This window comes from Catharus ustulatus, chromosome 1 (assembly GCF_009819885.2).
Source record: "Catharus ustulatus isolate bCatUst1 chromosome 1, bCatUst1.pri.v2, whole genome shotgun sequence".
Lineage (NCBI taxonomy): Eukaryota > Metazoa > Chordata > Aves > Passeriformes > Turdidae > Catharus > Catharus ustulatus.
The window spans coordinates 163620869-163638504 of record NC_046221.1 but is presented as its reverse complement, the minus strand read 5'-3'; the positions used below and the strand labels follow the sequence as shown (position 1 = coordinate 163638504).

The window sequence follows — 17636 nt, the reverse complement described above, 5'->3', positions numbered from 1 at the left end:
GTGGATTTTCATCTTCTCTCTCCCTGTTCCAGGTCCTTGGGACACTCAGGAGGAAGAGCAAAGATGGATTTTATGGAACTGCCCAGCTCACAGGAGGGATCTGAGCTGGAATTTGCTGTTCCCAAGGCACAGGGAAGCACATCCTGTCACCAATCCCACGCTGGAACAGAAGATGCCAGAGGCACCGTCTGGTCTCCCAGTTCATCCCTCTCTAATTCTCGTTTATTCATAGATATTTGTCCCTTCTGTCCCCCAGGAAAAGGTGCAGTGAGTTCCATCACTGCATTTGGAGGGAAAAATTCCCACAAAAAGCCACAAACAATTCTCTGCAGGAGGCTCCACAGTCTCTCCTTGTTTGTCCTTGCTCCAGGGATTTGGTAATGTTTTATTCCTTTCTTTTCCACTTTTGGAGCTGCTGGGGGACTTGAGCCTCCTGCCAACTTCTTGCTGTCAAAAACCTGGATGAGTTTGGGTTCCTCCACCTTGGTTTGATGGATCTCAACTCCTTATGGAGCCCTTCCAGGCCCTCAAAATTCCGTCCACGACCACAAATTAATGGATTCAGGGTATGCTTTGGGTTGGAAGGGGCCTTAAAGCTCATCCAGTTCCATCCCCTACCATGGGCTGGGACACCTTCCACTATCCCAAGTTGTTCCAAGCCCCATCCAACCTTGCTCTGCTCCTGAAAAATCTGCTTTTCCTGCTCAAACCACGCACAAAAATCTTGGAAGGCTCCATGTTTCTTTCTGGAAGAGCCGGAGGTCTTCAATCCTCATGAATAACCTGATTTTTATACACAGATCCCAAAAACTGTGAGGAAAGAAAATGGAAGATCCACAGAGAATTCCCAGCAGAACTGGACTGGAATTCCCAGAGAATCTGTGGCTGCCCCATCCCTGGAAGTATCCAAGGCCAGGGTGGACAGGGCTTGGAGCAACCTGAGATAATGGAAGGTGTCCCTGCCCATGGAAAAGGATTGGAATGGGATGGTCTGGAATCCCCCTGCAGAAATCCACATTTCCACATTTTCCCCACCCCCACCAGAACCCAAATCCTTCCTAAATCCAGGTGTTTTCACTCAAACCAGGTGAAATTCCGCTGCTTAATTCCCAGCTTTGCAGCTGGCATTAATATTCCAGACTGCAGCATCTGGCAGCAGCGGATCTGAATAAAAATCCCCAACAGAGCAACAGTGCTTCCGTCAAATCACCTTGTCCCAGCCAATCCCAAATATTAAATAACGGGAAGCAATATTCCTGAAAGCTCTGTGGATTATGGGTAAACTCCCCCACCCCCTCAAAAAAAAGCACCACGGAATAAATGAAATTTTCTGCCGGCAAAAAGAATCCCAAAAAGGTAGTTTTTGTCCTTAAATCACTGCCCACGAGCAGTGTGGCCAGCCCAGGAAATTCAAGGGATGCTGGCACGGGGCATCCGGCAGAAATTCCAAGTATTCCTGTTATTTCTGGCTTGGCACCGGGTTCTCCCTGCTGTTTTCTCTGTGAAGGGAAGATTTTTCTGACTCTGTACATTTCCATGACAAAACCACCTTCCAAATCCTTCCAAATCTCCTATCTAAGAAATCAGTTTCTTCGGAAATTTGCATGATTCCAACATAATTCCCATCTGGTTTAGGGCAGGATTTTTCCATGTCCTCCTAAACTTCCTTCCCTGCTGCAACACATCCTCCTGGATCTTCTTCCAACCTTTGGGATGTCAACGATGGAGGGGAGAGGAGAAACCTGGATCCCTCCTCCAGGAATTCCTTTTCTCCCTCATTTACAGATCATTAATAATTCTGACCATCCACACCTCAAAATACCTTAAAATCCCATCAAAACAACCAAAATTACAGATTTTTTTACATTTCTGATGCTTTTAATGGAGCTGAGGGCAGCTCTGCTCCATCAAGGTGGGTCTGAGTGAATAAATCACAGCCAGATTTAAGCAGAATTATTTTAAAATAACGTTTTGTTATTTTAAAACCGAGTTTTGGGGGGTTTTGATGGACTGAGGCAGCGATGTGAGGTCTAAAAAAAGAATATTTCCAAAACCAACCCAAACCACGTGATTTTTCCAAGATTTCTTCTCCTGCCCCGGTGTTGCTTAGACTTTGCAGGTGAAGATTAAAATTTAGAACTGGGATTAAGTGGATTTCCCCCTCTCTGGGAAAAGGGGAAGAAACCCTGATTCGAATAATTCAAATATCGGATTCTCCAGGAAAAGCAAATGATCCCTGGGCACCTCCCACCATCCCGAATTCCCAAAACCCCACCGCACCCTCGCTCTTCCTCACCTTCCTCTCCCGGCTGCGGGATTTGGGAGCATCTTCTCCCTCTGCCTTCCACCTGAGCTTAAAATTCCCTTTTCCAAGGCTAAACTGGTAAGGGAATGAGGGAAGCAGCCTGGCCCCCCTTCCCTCCCAGCTGGGCACCGCCTGCTCCAAGCGCATCCTGCTGGGAAGTCTGGGGTCAGGGATGAGCCGATGGCGGAAAAAACCCTCCCTGTGCCTGGCACGATGCCTGGTGCTGCTCTGGCAGCAGGAAAAATCTCCGTGAAAAAATCAGGGAAAGGTGAGCAGCAGAGTCTGAAAATGTCCAGGCTTCCACCTGAAACCTCCTGTGATCCATCCAAAGTTTTCCAGCTGGGAAAATGTCCTCAGGACAGGAATCCAGCCTCTATAATAATGGGAAAACCTCATATTTTATGCTGATTTATAATTAAATTAAGTGATAGGATAAAATCCTAAAATACTCCATCCTCAAGGTTCCACTGCTGTTCACCTGCAAGTAGTGCTGTTCCCAAAATTTATATAGAATTCTGTGGAATTTCGTGTATATAAATATCCCAGGGCTTAGACTGGAATTTTAAATTCTATATTTTAAAATTTCAAATTTTAAATTCCTGCTCAAGCCCTTGTTTCTCAGTTTTTGTGGGGTTTGGGGTTCTCACAACCCCACCATGGCCTCTCCATCCCTTCTTCCACACTTCCAACCCCTTTTCTCATCTTCAGGAGCCTAGAAGCGTCACTTCCCCCTTGGAATTAATTTTTTTAGGAAGCCTTTTGATTTGTTGAAAATGATTCTTAGAAAAACTGGAATGAGGGAGGTGAAATTTGCGTATTTTGGGCAATAAAATGGGTATTTGGGAGGAATAGCCAGGAAGGAGTTTTCCCAGGATGATCTGAGGGATACAACACAGTCCATGGGATAGCCAGGAAGGGGAAAATCCAGTTTGGTCTTTCTGGGGGAATTTTGGGGCCATGGGAATGTTGAAGCCCAAATCTTAGTTTGATGGCCCAAAGCTTCTCCTCACACAATCACACAATTCCGTTCTCCAACTAAAATATTCCCAAATGATTATACCAATCAAAATACTATTTAAAAAAAAAAATCCTGTTATTTTTCCAAAACTCTAATATCTGTGGAAGTTGATCAAGACCAAAGGGACCCATCCCATTCCCACTTTTTTTTTTGGAGAAACAGGGCCAGGAGGTTGAATTTTTGAACCCATCGCCTGGTGGGATGGGCAGGTTGAGACGTTGGAGGCTGCGAATCCATAACTGAAGGATTTTTATGGGATGTAGATCACGAGGAAGCACCAAAACGAACTCGGACAACTGCTCCTGATGAGTGCCTTGGCTGAAGGCCAAATTGATCTTGCTGAATGTCAGCTTGGGGTGGATCTTCCCCAGGCCATACCACCCACCTTGTCCTCTTGGTTTGGGACATCCATGATGGCCTGGGGGTCTCCAGTGAGCTCCTCTGGGATCAATCCCATTTGGAACCCACCAGGAGGAAGCACAAGACCAACACAGCCGAGTCAGGCACAAAGGACACAGATGCCAAATTCTTGGGAGCTAATTAAATTAAATTAATCCCAATTAAAGCAATCACCCCAAAAATAGCCTCTTTCCCAAAATCCAAATGTCACCGAAAACAAGAGGAGATTTTTCCAGATTGGAGCAGGAGGAGGGAATACTGGGAAAGGAGCACAGAGGAGTCTTTATCGCTATGAGGAAGTACAAAGAGACCAGAAGTGACATTTCCCAAAATAGCCGATCAATAGGGAATCTGCTCCCGCTGTCTCCGGGAACACCACAAAGAGTTCCAAAAAGTGTGATTTTTTTTTAGCTCTTGCCTATTCTGAGTGGATTTTGTGTTCCCTGTGCCTTCCCTGTGCCTTTCCTCCTTGTGGTCTCCAGCTTGAATCGTTCATCCCTGATGGGACTCAGGGAACGGCTTCCCACTTTGAGAGGGCATGGTTACATGGGATTTTGGGAAGGAGTGTGAGGGAGCCCCTGTGAGGGGTTGGAATGGAATTCATGGAATTCCCAGAAAAGCTGTGGCTGATTCATCCTGGAAGTGTCAGGGGCCAGGTTGGATGGGGCTTGGCCCAGGAGATCCCACCACTGCAATACCCTCAAGAGCACCCATCAACCCTTATCCCTTTTTCCTCAAAAGATGGGATTTTCATCTCGTGGTTCCCCAGAGAATCCCTGGTGTCAGTTCTGCTCCTCTTCCTCACGTACAAGGGAACCAGGGACTGGATTGACCTCTAAAAATCAGGAATGGTTGCATTTATGAACTCAAAATCCAGCATGGTGGTTCCTCAGCTTCCTGGGCTTCTCCAAAGCTCCTACAAGCCCCTTCCTGAATTTTGGGCAACTCTGCCAAATTACAACCATTCCCTGAGTCCATGTGGCATGAGGACAGCAAATTGGAAGGAGAAGGGCTGAACATGGCCAGGGCAGGATTTGAAGATTCCCACAGCTGGAGATGAATCCAGCAATCCCCAAAAGAGCTAAGAGGTGAAAACAGCTGGAAAATTGCAAGTTTTCAGCAAATTATGGCTGCCCCACAACCATGACCACTTCCCAAACCCCAGCAGACACCAACCCACCTCCGAAACCACCTCAGGTGCCTCCATTAGAGGTTCTGTGGAGCTCCAAAAGGTGGTACCACGATTTTTGGGAGCCAATCCCAATTCTCTCCTCACTTCCCCAATTTCTTTGCTACGAAGCGATTCCTGTTGACCACAAGATCAAAGACCTCTTAAAACACTCCTGGATGTGGAGTTCCAGGAGAAACTGAGGAAGACCAAGCCAAGGATTCTGTGCAGGTGAAGCACAGGTGAAGCACTCCATCCTGCTCTCATAGAACACCCATGGAAAAATTGGAATTCTCCCTGCTCATGGATTGGACATCCCAATTCTCTACAAAGAGCTGGAACACAACAGGGCACCTTCTCCAGCTCCAAAGCCTGGAATTGAAGAATTCGCCACAGCTTTGGAGAACTTTGGTGCCATCCCTTTTGATCCAAAATCCAGCTTGAGCAGCTTTGGACCTTCCTTCTATTGACCAGCCAATGCAACCATGGGACGAAGACAGAAATTTGAGATTTCTCCCACAAAAAAAGCGGATTTTCTGATGGGAAGGTTGATTTTGGATTAGCAAAGAGTTCAACTCCCTTAATGGAATGAGGACGTGAAGCAGCTCCAGAGATCACAAATCCAGAGGGAATGAAGAGGGAAAGGGTTAAGGACAGGGATTATGAATGATGGGATTTCTGATTCCAGAGCTTCCTGACAAAAGCCTTCCAGGCAGACGAAGCACGAAGTCATCCTCTTAATGACACCCTCTGATCTTCATTATACTGGAAAACTCTCCTATAGCAGTTGTTGGCCAGGAGCTCTGAGGAAGCGGAAAAATTCCTTCCCTGCTCCCGAGGATGTTGCTGCAGCTCCTGGGGTGATCCAGGGAGCTGAACCTGGAGGTGGCGATGATTCCACGGACGAGGATTCCCCAGCTGAATCCCATGGGATTTCTCAGTCAAGGTCCGGCTTCTCTCCACAAGTCACCTTGATCCCACACTTTGTCCCAACATCTGGGAGCTCTCTAGCATCTCGCTTCCCAGCCAGAGAGAATGGTGGAAGGCAGGAATCATGACTGGGTCTCACCACATTTTTCCATCCATCAGAGAACCATGGAGGAGCTGTGGAACTCAATCCTGTGTCCCTTTGCCATTTTCCAGAGGAAAACCTCTGGAATTAATGCCAGACTCAAGGAGAAGAGCGTTGGGAAGACCTGGCAAGGCTGTTGGAACCTCCAGGATCATTTCATGAACAGGGTTTGGAAGCTGATGGATCTGAGGGAGTTCCAGTGGAAGCGTTTGAGGGCTCATCCCACTCCATTATGGATCTTTGAAGCTATGGGTGGGTTCCATCCTGCTCCAAATTCCTCTCCTCCATGCTGTCATGAACCTCTGGGGACAACCAGAGATCCCCCCAATCCCCTTGCAAGCTTTCCAAAGGTCCTGGAGCACCAACCTTCCCATCCTTGGAATTGTCCAAAACCAGCTTGGACAGGGCTTGGAGCAGCCTGGGATAGGTGTCCCTGCCCTTGGAATGGTTTGGATGGGACTGGATAATCTTCGAGGTCCCACCCAACCCAATCCATGATTCCATGATTAATTTTTCCCCTTCACAATTAATCTCATTAACAGGAATTAATCACGAGCTCAGATTCCAGCTCGTGGCACTCACGGGGTTAAACCAAAATCCCACCCTGAGACTCGTTCTTCCAGAAGGACGTCCACTCACAGCTAATTAAGCAAAGCTGCTAATTAGCTCCTTGGCTGGAGGCAGGTTGGGGGAAGGGCAGCCAGGGCTGCTCCATGGGTTTTTATGGGATTGGGGAGACAGAGGCGTCTCCTGCGGCACAGCTGATGCCAACAGCTCATGAGCACGGTGACACCGAAGCTTTTAATTGCCATCAGCCCAAATCCGCGTTGTCCCTGTCACTGCTCTGTGTCCCCATCACTGGCAAATCCTGTCTGATTCTGGCTTGGATCCCACTTCCCAAAATTGATCCACCAATCCCTGTTTACCAACCAAACAGCTCCACGCTTCCCAAATCTTACTCCTTCCCACTCTTCCTGGGAATTGCATCCACTCAACTCGTGGATGGGAGATCAGGTTGTCCGTGGATTCATGGAGACAGTAGGGCTGGTGAGGATAAAAACCCAATCCAATTGCCCTGCTGGTTTTCCCTCCTGGAAAGCTCAGAATTTCCCCCCCCCCACCTCTTCCTTAAGTGGCAATTAATTCTGATGCTTCCCAGGAGGTCACACAGCAGCAGGGAATTCCGGGGAAAGGCAGGATGGAACTGGGCCAGCACCGCCAGGGGGATTTTCCACCCGCACGTGTCTTGGATCAGGATGGAGATCAGCTTGGAACAGCTGGAAAACGTGCCAGGAAAAGGGATGAGGAGCATCCCTCTCTTCCCAGTCTCTGTTTCCAACATGGAAAGCAAAGGAAGAGCTGGAGGTGCCTCCACTCTTTCCCAACTCCAGGAAAAAATCCAGAATTTGGGGTTTATCAAAACCCAGAGCAACCAGACAGTGAATGACTCCATAAATCCCCAAAATCTGGTCTCATCCTCATCCTCATCTTGGATTTTTGACAAGGACCTGGTCCTGGTGGGGTCCAGTGGGGACTTTTGGGGTTCAATGAGGACCTGGGGGATTCATGAAAGAATTGTAGGGGTCTAACAAGGCCTTGGGGCAGGTTAAAGAATGATTTTTGGGATTCAATGAGGATTTGGGGGTTCAAGAAGGATTTTTGGGGTACAGTGAGGACTTCCGAGGTTCCTTGAGGATTTTTGGGAGTTCCACAATGACCTGAAGGCAACACATGAAGGGAAGGGACAAGGAGAAGGATTGGAAAAGTGGGAATAAAACATCAGTGATATTCATGGCCCCACCCACCCCATCCCATCCCCGAAGCCGGAGGGGAATTTTGGCTACCTGTAGTGCAGCAGCTGTCCTTCGGTGCTGTAATCCCGATAAATGTCGTATTCCTTCTCAAACACTCCAGAAGGCGATGAACTGGAAAACAGGAATGGGCCAGGAATTACCATCAGTGTCTCTTCCAAGATTAATGGAGATGAATCCCACCAGGATGGGCTCCATCCATCCCACCTGGATCTGCTCACGGGACCTGCTTGAGCTTGTAATAATGTTTTTTTTTATTTTGAGTTGTTGGCCAGATGATGATGAAGCCACCCATGGCCATGGTCTCCAGGTTTATGTCCAACCCTTCAAAGACCAGATTGTCCCTGAGCAGATCCCAAATATCTCCCAGATTCATCCCACTCTTTCCGAGTGCCACTCCCACTCTTCAACACCCTCAGATGGTCAGAGCCAATACGGGAAGAGGAAAATCCCCCCAAAACCCCTTTTTGCCACAATTTCATCTAAATCTGAGCCTAGAGAGCTCTTGTTCCCAAAAGATGGACCACCAACCCACTCCAAGAGACACCACACTTGGAAAAAACACAGAAAAAAATCCATCTGGAAGTGCGGGATGGAATTTCCAAGCTGATTTTTGGACTTGGTGGGACTCAGTGAAGACTTGGGAATTTGAACTTGGAGTTCAAGAAGGATTTTGTGGGATTCAAGAGGGACTTAAAGCCTCTCCTGTAGGATCAAACCCACTCTTGATCCATATTTTTGGCTCACGGATTTGCCGTGAATGCATGCCAAGTCCCTCCAACACTTCCCAAAATCCAAGTATTAATCATTGTCTTTCCAATATTATCCATCCCCACTGCCAATGAGCAGGAAAAGGTTTATTTGTGCCTTAACACCCCTTCCTGGTGGGAATGTGCTCGTAAACAGTCCCTTTTGGAAAACACAGAGCAAATAATGAGAAGACATCTGGAGAAATAACTTTATTCCAAAAAAACCACCCCTAAAATCCCCCCACGTTTCCTTGTTAAGACTCTTCCCTTAATAAAAGTCGGATCCGATGTTGGTTGTGGGAGGAAAAAAAGAGGGAAAAGAAACAAATCTTCCTAATAGGATAAAGCTCCAAAATTTTAGTGGTGCAGCAAGGAGGCAATAAAATTAAGCTTTTGTCAAAGCTAATTTTAATGGGATTTAGTCCTAGAATTATGGCTGTGTGGAATTGCTTAATCCCTTTTTCCTCGCCAGCGCATGTGAATGGATTTCCACCTCCTCCTCCTCCTCCAGGATTCCGGAGAGAAAGGCATCACCTCTGATCCCGGTGTTGTACCCCAAATCCATGGTGGAATTCAAACGGATCCCATCCCTGGAAGTGTCCAAGGCTGAGCTGGAGCAACCTGAGGTAGAGGAAGGTGTCCCTGTCCAGGAAATGGATGGGCTTTAAGGTCCCTTCCAACTCAAACCACTTTGTGATTCCAGGGGTGTTCAGGAGTTGTTCAAGGTCCCTCCCTACAGATCTGCTTCCCAGCACTCTGTCCCCCATCCCTGGGGAAAGTTTGGTTGGAATGTCGGTTTTTCTGTCTAAAAACTCCACTGGAACCTGGTCATGGTGAAAATGGACACCGGAATTCCCCATGTGGGATGGACCAACAGCTTCTCCCACTGCCATTACCAAGGTCCACACCCCTCCAGGAGGGAATTCCCACTCCTCCAGATCCCAGGTTTCTGTTCCAGGTGCCAGGTTCAAGCTCCACGTGCTCCTCCATTCTTAATTTTGGCTGACCCCAAAGATGGGTGTTGTTTTTTCTTGGAGCTTTTCAGAGTTGTTGCTTCCAAGATCTTCCCAATCCATCTTGATTTCCATCCATCCTTTCTCCCGCTGTTTCATTTCCCATCATGGGAAAGAATTCCATCAGTGCTAATTATCCCCATCCAAACGAACTCCAGGCCTCCTCCGATCCATCTCTGACGAGGTTTCTGCGCAGACGGAGCTGATGGATGAGCAAATCCATCACAAAGATTCCGACTGGTGGGAGCTGGGCAAGGAAACTCCGCAGGGACCTCCAGGAGGATGGAGCGGTTGGTTGCACATTCCCGGGGGTGGCCGTGCTCACTTTTCTGGGATGAGCCAAGTTTTAGGGAATCATTAAAAACCACCGACTGAGATTCCAGCGTTAAGGAGCAGCCTCTGGAATTGGCTAGAAAGCCCAGGGCAGGATTCCCAGTTAATTCCTGGTTAATATTTAAACAGCAGCACTGCTGGATTCCAGCTATCCGGGCTTCCCACAGGCACGGATGTGATGAAGCATGGCCCTTACCCTTGGCCAGCTTTTCCCCTAAGGTTTTTAAGCCAAATCCTTATGGATTTTGCTTGACTAACAGATTTGTTGAAGTAAAGGATGAATTTTATGATGAAGGTGGTGAAACACAGGAGAAATTTTTGGATGCTCCATTCCTGGAATCTTCCATGCTGGGTTGGATGGGGCTTGGAGCAACCTGGGATAGTGGAAGGTGGCCTCTCTCATGGAAGCAAGGGTGGAACTGGATGGTTTGGAGGTCCCTTCCAACCCAAACCATTCCATGTTTAAAGTCTTTCCTGCAATCACCACCTTAAACCCAGTTTGTGTCCTTGAGCCAGACATTCCCATCCAATCTGGCCTTGGCCAACCTGGAACAACCAGGATAATCTAGAAAGCTCAATCCAAATGAATTCCCAAAGTGGGAATTCCACAAACACAGGGCTACAGGCACTGGACTGCATCCCAGAAATCCTGATGGAAAAAATCACACAGATCTGATCACAGGAAGCAAAACCAGTTCCAATCCAAAACCTGACCGGTTTGGAAACCTGGTTTTGGTTTTGGAAAAGTGTCCTGAGGTCTCCCCAAAATCCTTCTCCATGCAAAGCCAGCCTGGCTCCCTCATTTTCTCCTCACACATCCTGTTCTGACCATCCTGGTGATTCCCCACTGGATTGTCCCAGGTTTTTCAGGTTTCGGATCACCCAAAATGACCTGAGGTTGCCCAGCTGTGGTCAAACGAGGATTTAATCTTCTCTGGACCTTCTGAGGAGTTCCCATCTTCCCTTCTTCCCCTGCCCCAGGGATAATGCTTCCCAGCATTCACAAATCCTTGGGTAGCCACTGGTTTGTCCATCCCCTGGCTACACCTTGCTGAGCTTCAGGGAGCTACTCCCAACCCATCCTTGATCCATAGGATCCCTCGGAGCTCCAGTTTGTCTGGTGGCTTGGCAGATTATTGATAAGAACATGGATCAGGAGAGGAGCTGGGATGGGCCTGGGAGGAGCCAAACATTGGGAATGAATCTGGAACTGCCACCCTCCGAGCCAGATGATCTGGTTTTTATCCAGCAAATTGTGTCCCTGTCTGAATGAGGGATACATCCAAAGCCTTTCTGGGACACTTTGAAGGTGATTTTCCACTATTAAAGATGATTTTCCAATAATTAGGGTGATTTTCTGTTAATAAAGATGATTTTCCATTAATAAAGGTGGTTTTCCACTAATGGAAGTAATTTTCCAATAACAAAGGTGATTTTGCATTAATAAGTGTGATTTTTCAATAATTAAGGTGATTTTTCCACTAAAAAAGTGATTTTCCAATGAAAAATGCAGTTTTCCACGAATAAGGGGGATTTTTCCAATAATTACAGTGATTTTTCCACAAATAAAAGTGATTTTCCAGTAATCAAGATAATTTTTCATTAACAAGTGTGATTTTCCAATAATTAAGGTGATTTTCCGCTAATTAAGATGATTTTCCACTAATAAAGATTATTTTCTTTTAAGAAGAGTGATTTTCCACTAAAAAAGGTGATTTTTCCATTAAGTGTGATTTTTCCAATGAAAAAGGTGATTTTTCCACTAAATAAAAGTGATTTTCCAATTATTAAGATGATTTCCCACTAATAAAGATGATTTTTCCTTAACCAAGATGCTTTTCTATCAATAAAGCTGACATTCCCATAACAATTTTTCCCTAAACCACGGCTTACAAAGCCTCCAGCACAGACACAAATTTATCCCTGGCATCTTTATCCCGGAAACCTCTGTCAGAACAAAAAAACCTAAATAATTTTTTTTTTTAAATCAATAAATCCAGCTGGTTTTCCCCCCTGCCCCCCACCTGGAACAGGAAGTGGCAGCATTCCCCACACTTTCAGAAAATCAGGGAAAATGAGTGGCCTGAAATAGCTCAGCTCCATGGCAAAAGTCAGGAATAGAAATGAAATCCTGGCTCCAAATCCTTGGCTTTAATCGCTGCCCTTCATATACTTAATTACAACCCCTGCCTCCAATAAAACTTTAAAGATGGTTTTCTTCAGAATTATGCAACTGGAATTTTGGGACCGACGCAAGCACTCGGAGGAATTAGGCAAATATCCGCCTAATCCGGAGCCGCGTTTCGCAATGGGAAGTGGGGAATTCAAGGAAAGGATATTAAAAAACTCCAGCCCCCTGATTTTCAGAGCAAGAAATGCCAGATATGAGTGTTTTTCTCCTGGGAAATATTTGAGGATGGAATGAGGAAGGGGAGTTCAGTCTTGTTCAAGTTATGCTGGGAATGTGTTTTCCACTGGTTATCCCCAAATATTTCCTCGGATGGTTCCACCCCGCAAGAGCTTCACAATCTCTATAAACTCGAGGATCACAGCAAGGAATTGAATTAAGAAAGGAGCCTGGAAAATGGGCCCAAGGATCTTGAAAGTCTTTTCCGATCTTCACAATTCCATGGAAAACTCACCTGGATGGGTGGGATGAGACCCGGCACTGTCAGAGGACCCCCAGTGCTGGAAAAGGGGAAAAGCCAAAACAATTTTGGAGTGGGGAAATCAAGTCTTGGGATAAATATGGGAGTGCTGGGAGATTCCGTCATGCTCTGGCAATGTCCCATCCCTGGAAATGTCCAAGGCCAAGTTTGGAGCAACCCAAGCTGTTGGAAGGGATATCAAAGATCACGGAATTCTGACCCCTTAGCCATGGACAGGGACATCCAACATCACTCAGACCTGGATTTTTGCCAGGAAATCAGTGGGAATAAGCCAAAACTAGAGATAAAACACCATAAAAAACCATTGGAAAATGGAATTTGGGATCCTTCCCAACATCCTGCCTCATGGTTTGGGAAACTGAGGATCTCGTGGAACCAGGGAGAGAACTGGGTGAATTTCCAGGTGACCCTTAAATTAAAAATAAAAATATTCAGGACAACTCAGCTGGGATGGATCCAGCTCCTTGCCATGGATTCCAGAAGGGTGGCAAGAGGAGTTAATTCCATTTTCTGAGCACACTAATCCTTGGATTGTGCAAGGTGTGTCTAACAGAGGTGAAAATGGGAAAAAGCAAAGCAAACAAACACTGGAATGCAATTCCCAGAACAACTGTGGCTATCCCATCCCTGGAAATGTGCAAGGCCAGGCTGGATGGAACTTGAAGCAACCTGGGATAGGGGAAGTTGTCCCAGGGGGATGGAACTGGAAAAAACAAGGATTTGTTACCACAGGCAGCAAATAAAAGGGAGAAAAAAAAAATCTGAATTTCAAGAATTCCAAGTATTCCCTCCAACATTTCCTTCCAAAGCTGGATTCAGGGATTGGGTCAGGAAGAGCCTGTGGTGCTTTTCCCAGGCACTGGAGACACGGGGACATCAGTGCCTGGACCTCCTGCTCTGCCCATCCATCCCGTGGATCCATCAGGAAGAGAAGGATTTCCAGTGGAATGCCAAGGTCTGGGAACAGGATGAAGTTCCCACAGTGCCAGGGACTGGAAAACAAGAAAAATTCCAGGCCATCCTCTTTGTCCCTAAGGGAGGGATGAGGCAGTTTTTAGGGTTGATCCAAATCTGGGTGGGAGTTTCAACAGGATCAACAATGCCAGGCTTAAAAAAATTCAAATTTTTTTTTCTTTTCTTTTTTTTTTTTTTTTTTTTTTTCTTTCCCCTCAGGTAGGGGAGCAAAAAGTTTCATCAAATTGTGAAAATTTTATGGAAATTTCACAGGAAAACTTCATCAAAGGCTCAAACCCATGGTTTGGATTGGAAAGGAAAATCCCATTCCCACATTGCTCCAACCTGGCCTTTGACAATTCCAGGGATCCAGGGGCAGCCCCACATTCTTTGGGAATTCCAACCCAGCACCTCAGTCAGGATTTCCTCCTCAAATCCCTTCCTTCCTTATCCTCTGGCAATGGGAAGCCACTCCCTGTGTCCTATCCCTCCATCCCTTGTCACAGAGCTCTGAGGTTTCCCTGGATCTTTCCCTTCTCCAGGTGACAATTCCCAAGTTCTTCCTGGCTCCTCATACCAGGAGATGTCATCCAGCCAGGAAAATCCAACATTTGGGTGAAGAAAGGCCCAGAATTCCAAGCCTGAAGCTCCTGCTGGAGGAAGAACGTTGGAAAGGAAGCCCCTGAGGATCCTCTCCCTACCATGGTCCTTCCACATGGTTTTTCCAGAGCAACTCCAGGTCCTTGGTTTCTCTTCCTTCTCGTCTTGGAGGAAGGCTGGGAATTCCTGCAGGAGCCTGGAAAACCCTCAGGCAGCAGATGCTGCAGAGATTTATGTCATTGATCCACCTGTTTTCCAAACCCCGGCATTGCAGGTTCTTCCCAGTGCCTCCCAGGAAAAGAAATAAATGGAGACAATTCCAAGGAAAAATCATGGGATGTTCACATCGGGTATTTTAGAGCTTTGAGGCATCTTTTATTCCACAAACCTGCTTTTTATTGGGATCTCTTGGAATTAGCAAATGGCTGCTGCCTGTAAGAGTGGGGGGGTTTCTGATCCTAGAGAGCTCCGGAGGGCGCATTCCAGGGATTGGATTTTGAGAGAATCCCCCTTGGATATTCCAGCTCAGCCACACTTAATCCAGGAAAGTTTAAATGCTGCATTTTATCTCTGGTATCCCAGTGCCTTTGGAACTGGGATGTGCAAAAAAAAAAGTGACAATCCTGAGGAATAACCTGGGTACAATTTCCCAGCAGACAGGATTTGGGTAAAGACCCCTCACATTCCAAGATTCCTGCATTTTAGTCCAAGGAAAACACTCCTGATGGTCAAAAATCCACTTCCTTGTCCTTCATGCTTCCACTTGGAATTCCTCCATGGAGAAGCAGTGGCAGAGCTGAGTTTTTCATGGAAAAGGCTTCTTTTTCCCTGCCTGACATCTTCTCCAAGGATTTCAATGCAATAACCTCAGACACTTCCTGGCAGCATGGAAAATCCCAGTGACCTGACACAAAATCCGGCCGACGGTTCCCGCTCCAAGATTTCACGGCTGTCAAGTCACGCTCTGGAGAAAAGCCACCATTTTAAGACAAGCGTGGAAAACTCCAGGGAAACGCTGGAAAATCCTGCTGGGAATGCTCTGCTGACCACCAGGACAAAACTGCTGTTGAGATCCCAGGGTTGATTCCCAAGCTGGATCCGGCCACTAATTAGAACAAATTCCACCTCACCATGGAAGTGCAAGGTGATTCCGGCAGCAAATTCCCTGTGGATTCCAAGGGTTGACGCATCCCTGACATGCATGGGTGGGATGGAACATCCTCATGCATGTGAGGAATGGATTAGGAGCAACCTCCAGCATCTCCAGCCAAACCTGGAGATGCTCTGGTTCCTAAATCCTAAATTTTAAGGGAAGTACTGGGTGTGAATTCCAATAGAAATTTTCCCTCTTCTCCTGAATTCCCTTTTCCAAACAGACGAGCTGAGCTTATCCAGAAATCTTTAAATAAGATTACATAGGATAAAACCTGGACTGGGGGGTTCCACCAGGAAACCTCTGGAGCTCCTTCCCAGCTGTAGATCTTCCCCGAGAAACATAACTGAGATCTCGGAAAACGCTCTTGGAATCATGGAATGGTTTGGGTTGGAAGGGACCTTCAAGATCATGGAATTCCACAGGGACACTTTCAACTATCCCAGGCTGCTCCAAACCCCAGCCAACCTGTCCTTGGACACTGTCAGGGATGGGGAAAATGAGGGAATGGTTTTTTTTTCCAGTCAGGATATGAGGATCAAGAGTGGGAAGTATCCATGGTTTGGTTGAACTGACAGGACTCATCCCTATCACCTCCAGGTATGCAGGTGGAAATTCCAATCAGCAGGAATTTCTGCTCCCTCTAGTGGCATCTGAATTTTTTTTTTTTTAATTTTTATTTAATTTTTAAAGCTCCAAGACCTGGGATCTGCTCAATCCCAATCTCTGGAAAGGCCAAGACCTGGAATTCCTGGAGATTCAAGGACACACAACCTCCTATCAGCCAGACTCAGCCCAGGGCTGAATTCCTTTCATTTTCCAGTAGATTTCCAGGGATTCAACGTTTTTATTTGAGAGTCTGGCCCTCCTCCCACCTGATCCAGCAGATTTGCATCCTATGCAAATGGGAATAGGGAATGTGTGGGTGGAGGACAGCAAGAGTTAGTGACCTGGAGTGTTTGTGCTGGGTCTGATGTGGGAATCGAACTCGATGTAGGAATCCCCCCAGGGAGCTGCTGATCCCACATTGGGAATGATCCTTTCCCCAGGAAATTCCTGATCTCATCTCAGGAATGATCCTTTCCCCAGGGGAGCTGCTGATCCCGCCCCTGTTCTTGCAGCAAACCCCAGGGAATTTTAAATTCATCCCCCAATCCTTGTGAACCCCTCACTCCACTTTGGGAATGGGATCCTGCTCCATCAACATCCCCTGGGCTCATTTCCCACCAGGAAAGGGGGAATTCTGCCCGTCTGATCTGCTCAGGTGAGGCTCCACCTGGAATTCTGCATCCAGCTCCAGGATCCAACTGCAGAAGGACCTGGAGCTGCTGGAGCAATTCCAGAGGAGAATTCCAAGGGCTAGAGCCCCTCTGCTCTGGAGCCAAGGCAGGGAGAGCTGGGAATGTTCCCCTGGAGAAGGGAAGGATCCAGGGAAACTTCAGAACCCCTTCCAATGCTTAAAGGAGTTTCAGGAAAGCTGGAGAGGGACTTGAGACAAGGGATGGAGGGACAGGACACAGGGAATGGCCTCCCAGCGGAAAAGTGGAAATTTAGGTGGGATATTGGGAAAGGAATTCTTCCTCGTGAGTGTGGTGAGGCCGTGGAATGGAATTCCCAGGAAATCTGTGGTTGCCCCATCCCTGGAAGTGTTCAAGGCCAGGTTGGACAGGGTTTCGAGCACCCTGGGATAGTGGAAGGTGTCCCTGCCCATGAAAAAAGCTGAAATTCCACGACCTTCAGACCTTTTCCAACCCAAACCATTCCATGATTCTGTAATTCCATGACCCTGTGATTCCACATCTGCCTGCAGTGAATGACCCCAAACCTTTCTCCCTCCCCCTGCTCCATGAGGACCCCCTGACTCCCAGGCTCAGAGATTCCATCAGAGCCTCTTCCAGGACCTCGGGAAGGTGGAACCTCCCCCAAGGTGTGTAGCCAAGGCTGCCTCTGATGTTCCACATGAAAGCACTTGCTGAGCCGGGAATTCCTGTTCCCATCCAGCCACAGTTTCTGGGAGAAGGACTTGTGAACAGGAATTCCACCCCTGCTTGGTCTCCTCAGTCTGGTCGGGTCCTTAACGTGGTCAAAGGCATCAATTAAGAGAAGACAAATACATTAATTAATGACCTGCCTCAGGTTGCCCTGAAAAGCTGTGGCTGCTCCATCCCTGGAATTGTCCCAAGTCAGGTTGGGATGGTGGGAGGTGTCCCTGCCCACGGCAGGAGGTGGAACAAGATGGATTTTAAGGCTCCTTTCCAACTCAAACCATTCCAAGATTCTGTGATTTGCAGCTTTTAATCCATAAAAGATGAAATGACAATGGAGGAGCAACACGAACATTTCCGAACATTATCCTTGGGAATTGAGCACTGACTCTTTTCTCCTTCCCAAG

At 47.1% G+C, this 17636-nt stretch overlaps 1 protein-coding gene across 4 annotated transcripts in view; it reads right to left on the bottom strand.

Annotated features, from left to right (window-relative positions):
- ARHGAP39 (Rho GTPase activating protein 39) overlaps window positions 1-17636 on the bottom strand; it is a 96409-nt gene that overhangs the window by 18435 nt on the left and 60338 nt on the right. For all 4 annotated transcript variants that reach the window (XR_004418453.1, XM_033064801.1, XM_033064810.1 and 1 more), the window contains exon 3: window positions 7807-7887. Coding sequence is in view for 3 of the 4 variants with exons in the window: in XM_033064801.1 (XP_032920692.1) it covers window positions 7807-7887 (81 nt within the window). In the remaining variant the exon portion in view is untranslated. The remainder of the gene's footprint in view (window positions 1-7806; window positions 7888-17636) is intronic.